General features: G+C 38.7%; 1 protein-coding gene across 1 annotated transcript; it reads right to left on the bottom strand.

Moving 5' to 3' along the window:
• Positions 1–621: 621 nt before the first annotated feature.
• LOC110114831 (potassium transporter 23) lies at positions 622–14,623 on the bottom strand. The gene is made up of 9 exons (XM_020847845.2): positions 13,946–14,623; positions 11,970–12,198; positions 11,546–11,794; positions 11,391–11,441; positions 10,975–11,235; positions 2,930–2,982; positions 2,681–2,795; positions 2,240–2,494; positions 622–1,872 (listed from the first exon to the last, which is right to left on the bottom strand). The coding sequence occupies exons 1-9, from the start codon at positions 14,171–14,173 to the stop codon at positions 830–832; spliced, it is 2,484 nt and encodes an 827-aa protein (XP_020703504.1). The 5' UTR covers positions 14,174–14,623; the 3' UTR covers positions 622–829.
• Positions 14,624–16,581: the final 1,958 nt, after the last annotated feature.

The following is a 16,581-nucleotide window of genomic DNA, read 5'->3' as shown; positions in this document are numbered from 1 at the left end:
GAGCCACAATGCTCCAACTTTGCGCTGCTATGTTGCGAGCAATTTTATTTCTCATTTTTCATTAATAATTGTATCATTTGTGGTTTCCATCATATCAATTTATATGTTCTAGTATAAGAATGATGCAAGAATGAAAAAAAACAACGAGAGAGTAAAATTGACACAAAAATCTGCATTATTTGTCCCAAATTTTCATAATAAATTCTTAGTATAATATTGCTCCATAATTTCTTTTTTTCAGATTTTGAAACTTTTCCTGTTAAATCCTAATATTTTTCTTTTCCGTTATATTTCTTATTTCTTATTTAATTCGTTGCATGATTTTATATCACACCAACATATAATTATTCTCTGTTTATGTATTTAATATCTAAATTTTGATATTAACGTATATAACATTTTTATGTCTTAATCACATCAAATATATGCATAAAAAAATAATGTTTTTCACTTCAAAAAATATTAATATTTTTTATGAAATTAAAAATCCGAGGACAACATAAATAAATATAAAAGTTTAAATGTTAAATATATTTGTAAATCCCTTAATAAATAACTAAGAATTATATGAAATGTTTTAAAAATTTCTCCTTTGGACAAACAAAGAACAAGAACATCCAATTGCAAACATTCCTGCATTTATTTGGAATTCTAAACAAGACTTAACATTATTGACAGAATAATACAAGATATAAAGCAGAACAACTTGAAATTTTTGAAGCCTATTTCTAGTGCCAGCAACTGTCTATTAATAAAAGAAAACAACAAGGCATCTCATTATCTCAATACAGTGATCAGTGATCTGCTGTGAGAAAGATTTGAATTTAGCTCAAACCATATAAGTCATTCCAACCCGAATAATATTCATATGAGGCACACTCATATTTGCAGCACCTGCTCTGCAATTCCTTCTCAGGAATGAATAGAAGTAGTTGATCACAAGCTTCTTTGTGAACCAAGAATCCTTTCTTGCTCTCACATCACCCTGAGCAAGCAGATAAGTGAATCCTGATTCTATCCCTTCTCTCAGTGCAGAAAGTTCATATTCCAAACTTGGATCCTCGGTCGATGGCGACGAAGTAGATGGAAGCGAAGAACCATCTTCCACCCTGGTAACTTTGATGTCAACAACATTCTTATCAGACAGTAATGGGATGCAGAGCTCGGGAACATCGCTTCGAATGCCGGTGTTCCCTGACACCATTGACTCATTGTTAGGATCTGTTTCTTCTGGGATCTTCTCTATTGCAAGTTCTTGAGCTTCCTTTCTCAAAAACTTCTCAAGACTCCCCACTAACAGCTGCTCAAATGTGTGGTGGTCTTCCTTGGTTGCATCTTTGTATCCGTAGCGTGCAACACATCGGAACATGTGGAAATCCTTGTCACAAATCCTTCGAAAAAGGAACCGTTCGCCGAGAGGAACAATGGGAACTGGAACATACTTGATGCAGACAAACACAATAACTGAGTGCACAGCAGGGAGGGTGACAAGAAGCTGGCCAAATATTGAAGGGATACCTTGTACCAACTCATTATAGACAAGTCCAATTCCTGGAACTCTAACAGTTCCAAGTGAGGATCCAAGGTCGGTTATGAAATCCATGGAAATTTTCTCTCGCACCTCACTGCGGTACTTCAACACACTTCCATAGTTCCAGACATACATCACAAAGAGGAAACTTAACGCAAATGCAAGTGGAAGCCACCCACCTTCCAGTACCTTGCTAAGAACTGCGGATAAGTAAATCAGCTCTATTGTCCCAAATATGGCAGGGAAACTAAGGGCAAGAAATAGGTTGGTTTGCCATATGAGGAGCATTACGAGTGTCACCAATGTAGTGCTCACCAACATCACCAAAACCTCGGCAATACCTGCAGAAGGAGGCTAAACAAGTTAGCATTGATATAAAGAATAAATAAATAAATAAACTAAGGCTTCTTTGGGATGGCTTTCTTACTGCTTCTTAAAATAATTATTTAGTTTGATATTTTTAATTTTTGTATTATAAAGTTGCTTTAAGAAGCAATAGAAAAGCCGTCCGAAACAAAGCCTAAAATAAAACCATTGATCTAACCCTTTTCTACCAAATATTTCAATAATTTTATCCACCCCAGATAAGGAAATTAAAACGTCAGAAAAGAGCCATTCAGAAAATATTGGAATGAGAAAAGGCTAAGAAATCAGCTTAAGAGATAAACGTACATTCAAATATCTGTAAAAAGATTCAGAAGTACTTACCATACGCATTAGCAATGTCGGTTGTGCTCCTGAAAATGGCAACAATAATTATGCACATGACCATCAAGAACCAGTTGATAATGGGAATATATATCTGGCCTATAAATCTCTTAGAGGTGTGTATAATCTTCATCCGAGGGAAGCAACCAAGAGCCATGGATTGCTTAATGCAGGAAAATGTCGCTGATATCATGGCTTGACTTGCAATCATAGCAGCAAAAGTAGCTATGACAAATATTGGCCAAAACAGGGCCTCTGCTCACCAATTCCACAAGTCAAGCATATTAAGAGTTAGTTCAGGCACAGCTTAGCAAAATGATCCTACGAAATTTACAAGATGGTCAAAATTGACACGAGATTATTGGAATTTATTTGAGAAAAAAAAAATCTCAGAGAGAAGATTCTGACAATTTGCATGACCAGCTATAGCAGATGATTCACCTGGAACAGAATCATAGAAAACTCTTTCAACTGAATCTGGATGTTTCATTAGATATGCAGCTTGGCCAAAATATGCTAAGAAAAGGCAGGGAAGCACTAAAAATGTGAAGGCAATCTGCAAATAAACCATCTATGATGTTACTGGAAGCTACATATCTTGGCGTTGGACTAATGAAGATTACCAGATAAAGTACAGGTAACCAAGGAAAAGAAAGAGAAACAGGAATGGATCAAACAAAAGATGTTGACCTGTATAGATTTTAAAGAGAAATGGCCAAGATCTGCAAACATTGCTTCAGCTCCTACATTTATGAGTGGAAAATTAATTAGACAATATTTATAGAAAGATCCTCAAGCTTCAACAAGAACAACGATAATAAAAGCAAGTCTATAATTTTAAATGGGAAAGAAAATTTCAACAACAATTCCCTGAATATTCAAAACTTTATATAAGGAGTGCTAGCACAAAGGTCCCGACAAAAAAAAAAGCATCAATTCATAAGTGACACTCCCTTCACTCGAACGGAGCCTGAGCTCCCTACCCACTACCCCACTTGTGTCAACACAAGATTTGTGATGTTATAAGGTCAGGAGAGTGCGAGTGGCAGGTCAAGTGATTTAAGTTGAGATGAGCCACAATGTGAGAGAGGGAAAGGGAAGAGAGAACTAGACAATCTAATGAATAACAGATCCCTTGTGTTGTTATTTCTCGGTGAGAGATCCAAATAATATATTCCTGCCTTAGAATATAAGGTATTTATGAGATATACTTCATAATTTTCTCCATCACAAACTAGAAGAATCCCCAATGGAATTCATAGAAAATCCTCATCACATTTAACATTACACATGCCATGATAATTAAGTGGTAAAAATTTTTTTGCAGAAGAGATTTTAGAAAGCAGATTCTGAGATTTTCGAATGAATCATTACATCATTTAATCTCTTGTTGCATCTTGTACTTTGTGTGGCCTACCATTGGGAATATCTCTACCATTCTAGGCAACATTCGCCTATGCATGTGAGTTGGCTGTCTTAAAAGTTCCTGAATCAACATGAGGGTATTCCACATGGCCACTCATTCCTTCATCTTTTTCAACGTTTTGGCACTCTAGTTCTCAATATTCTCCAAGTTGGAATGAGCTTTTGTCAAGCTAAGCTCTAAGTTGGAAGAAGCTTTGTCAAATTAAGGGGGGACTGGGGAGGCTCATTTCTTTGTAGCTAAAGTGTCGTTGATAGAGATGGGGTGATTATCTTTGGAGAATGTGATGGGTCAAGAATAGTACGAAGCCAAATACGTAGCCTGAGTCATGTTTGGATCTAATTCAACTTCCCATTGGGCTAGTGACACAAGTTTATGCAACGAATTTCAAACACACTTTATAAGCTAATTCGTCCTACATGGGACCAAGCAAGCTTGAGTGCCATATAAAGCATTAATCAAGACTAGACAATCATCATTCAAGCCTTAGAATAATTCAGATTTTTGTTTATGTATGCAAAATTGGATTTTTTTTTTTTTTTAATTTCAGTTTTATAATTATATGTTTTCTAGTAAGGGTACTTTAACCTTGTCCTTTTTCTTTTAAATACCCGAAATTATTACAAAGGTATTTTAGGTGTTCGTGTGCATGTCGTGTAATATATTAGAAACCTACCTATTAAAAGGCATTTAAAAGGAATAAGATGTCAATTTTTTGTTGATGAATTCTCTTAGTTTTTTAAGAGAATAATAACTCATCAAAATTTCTCTGTGGTATTCTTCCCTGACTTGCCAACCAACCTTCCATAGTTGGCTATGATATCAACACATACCAAGGTTCTTGTTTCTTCGTAAGCAACAAGGTTCTTGTTTCTTCGTAAGCAACGGGTCACGGTTTTTGCTTCCACCTTGACCCTCTCCCCTTCGGTTCTTGCAAATCCTGCTAGCTAAAAGCCCCCAAAAGGACCATGGAACTTATCAGCATGATTGATTGAGATTCATGAAATTGATGCACATCATTCGTTTTTTGCTATGCTTAATAATCACTACGACAATAGGGAACCCTTATGGGTGCTACACATCTCAAATAAAATCTGCATTCGGAAGCTTACTAATTTCCACTTTGATGAACTCACTCATCTCGTCCACAAAGCTCCACTTTCTTTGTTTGGTAGGCTTACTACTCAGGTGTACGATCAAATGATGGTGGGAGATCTCAAGAAATTGATGCACATCATTCATTTTTTGCTATGCTTAGTAATCACTACGACAATAGGGAACCCTTATGGGTGCTACATATTAGAGCAATAAATCAACATATATTCTGACTAGTGTATATCTCTATATGTAGCCAAATATGTTACTGCTATGTCTAAACTCTATATATATTAGCTTGTACTATTCCGGTGAATAAGAATAACCCTTCTTTCCAAACTAGTCTCTGTTTTCCCGTTCTTGAGCTCGTCTTCTTGGCATATGCGGGATCATGAGATTCTTCAATTATGGGTGCTACACATCTCAAATAAAATCTGCATTCGGAAGCTTACTAATTTCCACTTTGATGAACACACTCATCTCGTCCATAAAGCTCCACTTTCTTTGTTTGGTAGGCTTACTACTCAGGTGTACGATCAAATGATGGTGGGAGATACTCGAATGTATCCTGGACATAATTATAACAACATTTGCTAGAGTTCCTCTATTAAGGCGGGACTCAAATTTGCCAAGCTATCTGACATACTCACAATCTTAAATGACCATCATAGAAGTTGCAAATAGGCAATTGAAATGTGACAATAACTCTGATGAGTCAAGATAATATATAATCACAGGTATGGTTATGGAGTAGAGTGAGAAGTCTTTCAAAATAAAGAACCCAAGCATCCACAAGAAGCCAACAAAGTTACCATAGGAGCTGAGTTTGCTATAGAAGCAAAAAACTTGGAGCCCCTACTCAACACCTCGACATTGATATACTTGATTGTCTTTTCTAACAACTCAAACATTGTCTGAAATGAGCACTTAGAAGCTACAAATTTAATTCAGTTATCTTTTACATTTCGATGAACAGAAAAGATTCTAAGAATTTTTGCATGAATTTTCATCAAACATAGAAATTTAAATTAGTTATCTTTTACACCTTTGATAGACAAAAAAGAGTACAATTTTTTGCACAAATTTCCATCTCACACAGAAAAATGTATATATATATACTCTTATTTCTTCTCTGCCTTTCTCGTGTTCCTGTTCCTTTCTTCTTCTTACATGGTATCAAGAGCTACTTGATGGGAGATCAAGATTCAGCTTCATCTCTCCCTCCCTCCTCCACCGCTCTCGCCGGAAACTGCTCCAACGATCCCGTTATTCCGGCATCCCTGAAATTCCTGGTCACCAACATCAAGAACCTGCTTCCTCATCCTCTTACCACCGAAAACTACCCCATATGGAGAACCCAAATTCTCCAGCAGTTCACGGCTACAGGTTATCTAAGCCATCTCACCGGCGACAATCCTTCCCCTCCGGCTGATCAACCCGCTGCGCACGCTGGCTGGAAACTAGTCGACAGCACATTGATTTCGGCCCTTTTCTCTACAATCTCCCCCTCCATCCTGCCTTACGTCATTACCGCCACCTCTGCCTTTGAAGTCTGGTCGATTCTTGAACGAAGACTTCAATCGTCCTGTCGCTCTCGAGTTCTTCAACTCAAGAACGAACTTCACAATCTCCAAATGAAGAATTCCTCTATGCAACAATATCTCACGCAAGTCAAGACTCTTGTCGACAGCATTGCCGCCTCCGGCTCCAAAGTTGATCCCGAAGACATAATACTTTACACTCTAAACGGTCTACCTGCTACTTATAACCCCTTCAAAACATTCATCCGGAATTCACAAACTCCTTCCGATCTCGATTCGCTATATTCGCTACTCTGCAGCGAAGAAATCTACATTAATCAAGAACATCACCACAACAACTCCACCGATCCAACAGCTCTCTACGCAATGTCGCACAACCAACAGCGTGGTCGGACAAACCGTCGACCGCCCAAGAACTTCAAGAACAACCAATACTCACCTTCTGCACCCATTCCCTCCCCGACTTCCGTCAACAACTCGAGCTCGCAACGGCTCAACTGCCAAATCTACGGTAAGAACGGTCACATCGCACTCAATTGCTGGCACCGTTGCAACTTCAAATACGCTCCTACAACAGCCACCACACCTCGTGCTATGCTCACCAACACCGCGTCCTACCCAAATCAAGATTGGATTCTTGATACCGGTGCTTCGGAACATCTCACTCCCGACAACAACAACATTCAGCAATCAACCGTCTACCATGGCTCTTCGGCTGTTTCGGTAGCAAATGGTTCCTCTACATCCATTCAGAACACCGGACAGGGTCTTCTTCCACTTCCCGATACTCCTCGTAAGCTACATTTACGAAACATCCTACATGTTCCCTCTCTAACTCACAATTTGATTTCGGTTTCTAAGCTAACTCGTGACAATTCTATCTCTATAACTTTTGACTCTAACGGCTTTGAAATTAAGGATTCCCAGGATCGTCGACCGCTTCTACGTGGCCGACTCCATAACGGTCTCTATTACATCCATACTGATGCCGACGCTTCTCCACAAGCTATGCATACCACCGTGGCTCCCACCTACTTGTGGCATGCACGCCTTGGACATCCACACCGGCAACTTCTCAATCGCATGGCTCCAGCTCTGCCTACACCGACGCCCACTACTTCTCATTTTCTTTGCACTTCTTGTAACGTGGCCAAGAGCCACAAACTATCTTTCAACCCACGTACTTCGGCCACATCCTCACCGTTCGAAATTATACATTCGGACGTGTGGGGTCCGTCGCCGATACCCTCTACGATGGGTTTTCGATACTATGTTCTCTTTACTGACGATTATAGTAGATTTACTTGGATCTATTTCTTGCGCACTAAAAATGAAACATTTTCTAAATTTCAAATTTTATGCAATATGATTCAAACACAATTTTCTACTAACATCAAAGCTTTGCAATCCGACGGAGGAGGTGAGTATACTGGTACCGAATTCCATAACTTTCTTCAAAACCATGGCATACGACATCGTATCAGCTGCCCCCACACTCCAGAACAAAACGGCCTCGCCGAAAGGAAGCATCGCCACATCCTCGACGTCACCAGGGCTCTTCTACACGACTCACAGGTTCCTCAACAGTTCTGGCCAGAAACCGTAGCCACCGCAACTTACCTCATCAACCGGTTGCCCTCCACAACAACCGGATCCATCTCTCCGTTTCAATGCCTTTACCACAAACCACCGGCTTATGATCACCTTCGAATCTTTGGTAGTCTTTGCTACCCTTGGCTTCAGCCCTACAATCACAACAAACTTAATCCTCGATCCGCCAACTGTGTCTTCCTTGGCTACTCAACCCAACACAAAGGTTACCGGTGCTACAACCTCTCCACAAATCAAATTCACATCTCCAGGCACGTTATGTTTCACGAACACATCTTCCCGTTTCACTCCTCCTATCAACCTCACACTTCGACTACACCTCTCGACTCCCACCGAACTCCACCTTCTCTTCTTATTCCTACATCAACCATTACCCCTTCAACACATACTCCCAATCAAACCTCTGTTCAAAATCAGCAAACTCACTCAAACACCAGCCACACGATTCTCCAACCTGCTCCAGCAACTTACTCCCCTAACATTCTCAGCTCCAATAGACCCCCCACACTACCTGAACGTCCCAGTCACCCGATGCAAACCAGATCTAAGTCCGGCATCTCTAAACCCAATCCCATCTACTCGCTCCACAGCAACACCGCAACTACCATGACTCCTACCTCCTACAGACAGGCTATAAAAATTCCTCACTGGCATTCAGCTATGAAAGAAGAACTTACAGCTCTTCAGAAACAGCGGACATGGACGCTTGTCCCTAAACCACCGAACAAACATATACTCGGCTGTAAGTGGACCTTCAAAACCAAAACCCTTCCAAACGGTCAAATTGAACGTTACAAAGCCAGACTCGTCGCTTTAGGCTACGACCAACGGCAAGGTGAAAATTACAGTGAAACGTTCAGCCCGGTTGCAAAAATGCCTACAATCCGCTTACTTCTAGCCATAGCTATCAACCGTAAGTGGCATGTTCAACAATTAGATGTCTCCAACGCCTTTCTTCATGGCGACCTTCCCGACGACATCTACATGTGCCAACCACCTGGATTTGCCGATCTCAAGTCTCCGGATCTTGTTTGCAAACTCCACAAGTCCCTATACGGCCTCAAGCAAGCACCTCGTCAGTGGTTCCAAAAGCTCACATCGTTCTTGCAAACGAAGGGATTCCGGTTTAGTCGCTCCGACCCCTCCCTTCTCATTTTTACTAACAAGCATATTCATATCTATTTTTTAATCTATGTCGATGACATCCTCGTCACAGGAAATGATCAAACAGCCGTCCAGACCCTACTAAACGATCTCAACTGCACCTTCGCTCTAAAGCAACTGGGTCCGATCTCACTTTTCTTGGGCATTCAAGTGCATCACACACAAACAGGATACTTCCTCTCACAAGCTCATTTCGCTCGGAAGATCCTGAATGACGCCGGATTTGCTGACTGCAAAGCAGTACCGACGCCTCTCTCGCCCACTTCAACGCCACCGTCAGCTGACACCCATCCTTTCCATGACCCCACACTCTATCGCCGTATCGCAGGATCTCTTCAATATCTCTCCATTACACGCCCAAATATTGCATTTGCCACTAACCGAATATGCCAACACATGAAGGATCCCACTGATCACGACTACCTCACTCTCACCCGGCTTCTCCGCTACATCAAAGGGACCGTCTCATACGGTCTTCCGATCATCCCCGGCGACTTACAACTTCGCACTTACACGGACGCTGATTGGGCATCCGACAAATCCGACCGAAAGTCCATTTCCGGATTCTGCACTTTCCTCGGACCTAACCTCATCTCCTGGTCTGTCAAGAAACAAATTACCGTCGCCAAGTCCTCAACCGAAGCTGAATATCGCTCCCTCTCAGCGGCCACCTCGGACGTCATCTGGCTTCGCCGACTAGCGTCCGAACTTCATCTCCCGCAGATTCAACCAACTCCAATTCACTGCGATAATCAATCTGTCATTGCCATTGCCAAGAATCCGGTATTTCACGCACGAACCAAGCATATCGAAATTGACTACCATTTCATCCGGGAACATCTTAGCAACGCCAACATACAAATTCATCACATTTCCTCCAAAGATCAAGTGGCGGACATCTTGACCAAACCTTTCGCCCCGGCTCGGTTCAACGATCTTCGCTCCAAATTAACAATTCACAGCATGAATTATTAATTTGCGGGAGGATATTAGGATGTACAAGTTATCTTATTATGCTCCACATTGTATTTACTGTTTTACCTCTCTTTAGCCTATATAAGGACTACTGTATCACAGACTAAAACATAATAATATACTCTTATTTCTTCTCTGCCTTTCTCGTGTTCATGTTCCTTTCTTCTTCTTACAAGCCTAACTAAGTTACCATCGATATAAGCGAGGGGTTTGATTGAACTACGAATTTGAACTTCCAATACTATGCGAACTTCATTGGGCGTTAGATCAGCTTGTGGTCATGCCTAGCCAAGGATTGGATGTCAAGATGCTCCTAGCTAAGTGAGCCCTTTGTTGATTTCCTATGTAATCCTTCCGCTTCTCTTGATTTTTCTATTACTTCAAAAATCAATTAAGTGAACAATCAATAAAGATGTGAACAAAAAGGACATGTGCACAAAGAAACAACATTTTATGTTTAGAAACAAATTTAAAAAATAGACTAAGCTCTTTATGATAACTATTAATCATTTATAAAAATCAAGGTACCTCCACTTTTCTCATCCAGGACTTGGGACCTGGCAACGGCAGTGTTAATTAATCATTTATAAAAATCAAGGTAAAATAACAAAAGGAAACCAAAATAATTTGGTCCAAAGGCTCATTTAGTTGCGTGTATATAGAAAATATGTTTTAAAAAATAATGATTTTATTTTCGTTTATTTTGAGAATAGCAAAAGCAATCATCATTTTTGTGGAATTTTGATGTGTTTGTGGAGTTTAAACCCATACATCCAACCAAATGACTGAATCTAATAAATTTTCCATTTTTTAAAGCACATTTTCTAACTTCAACCAAACAAATGAGCCATCTATTCATAACAAGCAACAGAGTAAAAATAGCACTATAATCCCAAAATAACAGAAGAGTTAGATATTTAAGGAACCTGTAATGCACAAGACAACTCCCCCAAGTGCTGACCATGCCTCTAAGTTATTTCTCTTGAAGAACAAATAGATATAAACTGGATTTAAAGCTCTAAGAACAGTAATATCATGCTTAATTATGTTGTAGAACCCAATTGAGCCAATACCAAAGAACCAAAGTGCAAGAGCAGGAGCGAAGAGGAAACCCACTTTGCCAGTTCCAAAACTTTGTATACTAAACAACACCACAAGGATCGCAATGGAAAGAAGTACAACAGCATCTGCAAAAGGAAAAGCATAAAAAATTACCAAAAAGAAAAGAAAAGAAAAAAGACGGTGATTGCTGATTTACAAAAATTGAAAAATCAAACTATCATCCATGCCTCCAAAACAATAGAAAAAACAGCATAAAATAATGCTTCAAAAAGCCACAAACCCGTATTAAACCCTGGAATAGCTCCCTGTAGGCCACTAACTGCAGATAATACTGGAAGGGGAAAAACACCAAGAACATTACATAAATTTACAATCTCACGACAGAAATTTTGAATATAAAATGATAATAATGTACTTTTGGAAGGGGCAGGCTACCTGACATAGATGGAGTAAGAATGCCATCACCAATAATCATAGAAGTACCCATGAGAACCAGAAGTAAAAGAAGCATTTTGAAAGAAGAATTTCTTTCCAAACAATCTTTTATTCTAAGAGCTCTTTCTAACTCGATAGTTGGCAGTTTTAGCTGAAAACTAGAAATATCTTCATCAGCGCGCTGCTGATTTGGAAGTTGGCTAACTTTTGCATACCTACAAATCAATGAATACAAAGCAAATGTGCCGCCTGCCAATAAAATCGGAGTTCCAGCAGAGAAAAATTTTTAAGTTGATTAATAAAGATGAGTCATATAATGCTCTCATGAAAAAAGGAGACATTTTCATAGTTAATACACATATTACAATGACTTAAATTTATTTATTTCAAAAACTAGTATAAACAATAAATCATTACTTCATACCTTCTCCATTATCATTAGCCTTCAGCACTACAAACACATACTTTGCAAAAGGAATAAGCGCAATTGTGTAGAGAACTAAAGACAATGCTCCTAACACATCCACTTCTGATTTTATGGAAACCTTGCTGAAAACATCACTGAAAACATATAAAGGACTTGTACCCATGTCACCATATACAACACCAAGAGTTTGAAATGCCATAGCTATCGTGCTCCATGTTGAAAGATTCTGATCCAAATTAAAGAGAAGTAAAGGCTTTAGTCCTATACTACACTATATGATAATCAAGTGCAGAAAGTAATCGCACATACATTTGTCTGACAAAAGATAGCATGTTATGTTGGAAACAGAGAAATGCTGTAAAAATCACGAAGCTGCTCAAAAAGAAAACTAGGGCATGGCATGAATATGTCGATAAATTTATAACTTGGCAAAAATCCCTAGCTAATGTCACAAAGATGTAGGAAAGCAGCCATTCTATTATATGGGCCTTAATGCCTACTGAAAGTTCCTACATTCCCTCAAACCAGCAAAATCCACTGATAATGTACATAAACGGTTGGGTGAAAGGATGAATGTCTCTAGAGAAAGTTTGGCTTGTCATAGAAAAAATAAGTTGTTGGATGAACTGACCGCACACCACACAATCATATAAGGAAAAAAATTATTTTTGCAAATCCATCATTTGATTGAATGTAGCAAGTACCAGCATTAATTCCAAACTCTCCAAACCTTCACAAAACTCTCTTAAAACCAGTGTTTTCATTTTCACACTCATAATGAGTGAAAAATGAAATCATCATTTCTTTCAAACATGTTTCTAATTTACAAACAGCCAGATGAGCCGTGAAAGTAAAATCCTCATTTTCGAATAGTTGGTTTCCTTTATAAAAGCAACCAAAGAAGCACCTAGAAACTTCCCTTTTCATAAATGAGTGTACTTTTCTACTAACTGGTCTTGATTTCTAGGAACTTCTCTCTGTCATGAATGAGAGAAACTTCCTAAAAGACCTAATATGGAATTTGGCCAGGACCCCGAACCTTGAATAGAGGACCCTCAAGATAAAATGCTAGAGTTTCTTTGTTTCAGTAAAAACTCCTCACCCTCAATGTCTAATTTGGAAGCCCAAACACGTTAGCAGGGATTAAAAAAACAATTTTAAGTGCTACAAAGAGAGAAATTATTATGTGCGGAGACCAGACGGTGAGAACCATCCGGATTTGCTGTGCTTTTGTTGACATTTTTGTAAAAGCGCAGCAAATACTCAACAAAAGTGCATTCATAATTATATATTTGATGTCATTTTACTGAGAATTACCAAAAGCATAACAAATTAGCAATAAAAGAACAACAAATCCAGACGGTTCTTGCCGTCCGGTCTCCACACAGAAAAATTTCTCCTACAAATATGACTGATGTTCGAATCCTCAAAAACTTTTTTGCTTTAAGTTTATTTTCTTTCAGCGCCGGTAAACCTAAAAATGTGTTATTATCTTTAGCCCGTCATTTCATTACAAATCAATCGTCATCCGAAGGAGGCCAATCCTTTGTTTTCCTTTAGCACAGACGCAAATTGTTAAGTAAAATGAATTTCCAACCAGACAAACTTGTAATAAACCATTTTCACAGCCACAAAATAAGTTCTTCACTAAAGCAGATACCACGAAATCCACCTTTCTAACGCTTAGTGCGTACTCCGCAAAGGTTTAGTTCCAGAAATATATCACCTAGGTACAGCAGTACAGCACCAGCTTCATCCCTGCAAAACTCATAGTAATATTTTGCAAAATCTCAACAATGCAAATTAAGCGATGATCCCGCATTTCCAAAATAGTACTAATTACGACAATAAGAAGAAGAAGAAACAATGAAGAGTACAAAAATCTGTGGGAGGAAAAAAAACAAACAAAACCATGGGGGACAAACTCCCCAACCAGAACGCAAGAAAGGACTCTTCACCTAAAAGAGATTTACCTCCTTGCGATGCCCGTGCGAGCCGGCGATAATCATGGCCTCGACATTCAATGAGTCGACTCTCTTGGTCTTCTTCCGCAACCTCCTTCGCATAATCGCCTCCTCCTCGAACCCTACAAAACCAGTACTTCTCTCCTCCCTTTCGACCTCACTTCCATCAACCCATCTTGAATCCGAGCGCAGCAGTCGCACTGCCACCGCTTCCTCTACGATCCCTTCTTCTTCCATTACCACTTCTACTCCTGCTTTCCTCCTCCCTCAATATTTCCTCAACAAGATTAGATTTTTAAGGCCTTTTCCATCAATCAGAGACACCCATGAGTTCCGAATAGAGGAAGTATGTGGACCAGTAGAAGTGGACACCTTCTGCCGCGATTCAAGCTTTGGAATTGTCGGGAAGCTGAAATGTGTCGTGTATTGATCATTTGATCGCATTAACCATCGCGAGTCCGCATACGGCAGATGTCCGTTCCTCTCCAAACTCGTGAACCCAATCAACGAAAGAGAGTATTTTTTGGGAGGGAGATGATTCAATTGGTTCGGTCAACTACTGTTTGTCCACTCTTGAAGCGCCACTTGCAAGTCTGCAACCCTAATCTGGTGTTGGGTTCCTCTGTTTTTCTCATTAAACTCGTGGCAATATGGTCTAAGAAGGCGACCCAGATTCGATCGCGTTCTCAGTAGTTCGGATTGAGATAGAGAAGCATTGTTGACCTCATTATCCATATGACTACATCATAACTCGCTATCAAATGCGGTGATAAATTTTTTTTTTTTTATGATATCATTTAATAAGTTGTTAAATATTTAAATTTGGATTAGTTGTTTTATGACAATTTTTTGGATGAAGAGTGTGTTGCACTTAGCTTTTTAGAAGATTGGTCGCTCCAAGGTGAGCTCAGGTGCATGAGGCATCGATAGAATCAGGTGAAGAAAATCAAGAACTGTTGCGGGCTAGAATATACGATTCGGTAGAGTTTATAAATTTACGTCTGAGCGTTGTTCGAATATTCAGCATACAAACAGAAACGAAAGTGAACATCAGGATTTTTACGTGAAAAATCTTGAAAAGGGGAAAAACCACGGGGCCACGTCCAGTTGAAAAGTTCCACTAGTGTTGCGTAAATTACAAGAAGCTGATTCGTCCCACAAGTTAGGACAATCAGATTACACTAAGTTTTTCCTGAATTAAAACAAAGTTATGCAAAATCCCGACGTTTCTCAAATATCCGGCAGAATTCCGACGTATTCAGACGACGTGAAGAACTTCGGCGGTGGTCGAGGAGGAGCTGATTCTCCTCTTCTTCTCTTTTTTTGGCTTCTCTCTCTTCTCACTTGAGTCCTCTTGTGAAGAATGAGGGCTATATTTATAGTTTTTCTGGAGTGGCATGGCTTATAAATAGGTGTGAGATCATGGGCGAATAGGAAGTGGTCGAATGGACGATTGATGTTGAATCCTTCGATCATCCACCGTTCGTTGGACATTTGAAAACCTTAGTGATGTCGAAATTCGGCGATCTTAGGCTCGTTGGATTTGTCTCGTCGAGCCGTTCGATTCGAGTATAAGCTCATTAAAATCGGAGACCGTTTGGTAACTCAAATTGTGATTCGAACCTTCCAACAGCACTTCGAGTCTTCGATTCAGACTCATTTGGACTCGAATTGAGTTGAATTTGGTGTCGTTGGGTTCGTATTTCTGAGACGCTTAGTTTGACTGTAAGCTCGCTGAAATCGGAGTCAATTGCTCTCGGATTTAATTTTTGAAGTTTTCTGATTGGCTTTTGCCTCGAGATTCGTGCCTGGTCAAGATGATTTCATGACGACGCATCAAGAACAGTGGCATTATAACTTAGGTTTTGTTTGAGACGACTTTTTTATTGCTTCTTAAAGCAGCTTATTAGTATAAAAATTAACATTTTTGCACTAGAAAGCGAAAGCTGTTTTATGAAGAAGTAAGAAAGCGGTCTCAAATGAAGCCTTAAGCTTTGTTTGGGATAACATTCTTATTTCTTTGTAAAGTTAGTGTAGATAAAATAACTTTTAAAGCTATTTCATAAAATAACTTTCTAGTACAAAAGTTTTTTGAGAGCAGAAAAAAATATATGGGTGAAATAGAATTATGGTTGCAACTTTAAAAAAGTTAAAACAGTAAAAAAACTATCCTAATTAAAACCTTAGGGGCAATTTGGCAACAAGTGGGATTTAGTAAATCCTGTAAATCTAAATTTAATAAATACTGGGGGTGTTAAATCTCGAAAACTGTTTGGTATGACAAATATTAAATCCTGTTAAATCCTCATAAATTGTTAAGAAACATATTTCAGGATTTATATAAATAAAAAAATAAATTTATAACTAAAAATAAAAATTAATGTGTCATGAATTTAATAAAATATTAAGTACAAGTTACTCATTAATTATTATTTACACTATTAATTATATATTTAATGATATATATTTTAAGTTATATTAATTAAGCTAATTATATTAATATTTAATTACTAATCATTCAATTAAGTTAAATTATATTATTAATTTATGCACTAATTATACAATTGTTTATTTAATTAATTTACTTAATTATTAATAATTTAAATTATATTAATTAAGTTAATCAATAATAACTTTTAGAGGCG

This window comes from Dendrobium catenatum, unplaced genomic scaffold (genome assembly GCF_001605985.2).
Source record: "Dendrobium catenatum unplaced genomic scaffold, ASM160598v2 fragScaff_scaffold_484, whole genome shotgun sequence".
Classification (NCBI taxonomy): domain Eukaryota; kingdom Viridiplantae; phylum Streptophyta; class Magnoliopsida; order Asparagales; family Orchidaceae; genus Dendrobium; species Dendrobium catenatum.
The sequence above is the reverse complement of the archived record's forward strand: the minus strand, read 5'-3'. Positions and strand labels throughout refer to the sequence as shown.

Bases quoted from the DNA above. Each gene is read 5' to 3' on its own strand.
- LOC110114831 (XM_020847845.2), bottom strand. From the start codon at position 14,173: ATGGAAGAAGAAGGGATCGTAGAGGAAGCGGTGGCAGTGCGACTGCTG. The intron at 11,442-11,545 runs GTAGCCTGCCCC...TTCCCCTTCCAG, and splicing joins TCTTACTCCATCTATGTCAG to TATTATCTGCAGTTAGTGGC. The intron at 1,873-2,239 runs GTAAGTACTTCT...CTCCTTCTGCAG, and splicing joins CGACATTGCTAATGCGTATG to GTATTGCCGAGGTTTTGGTG.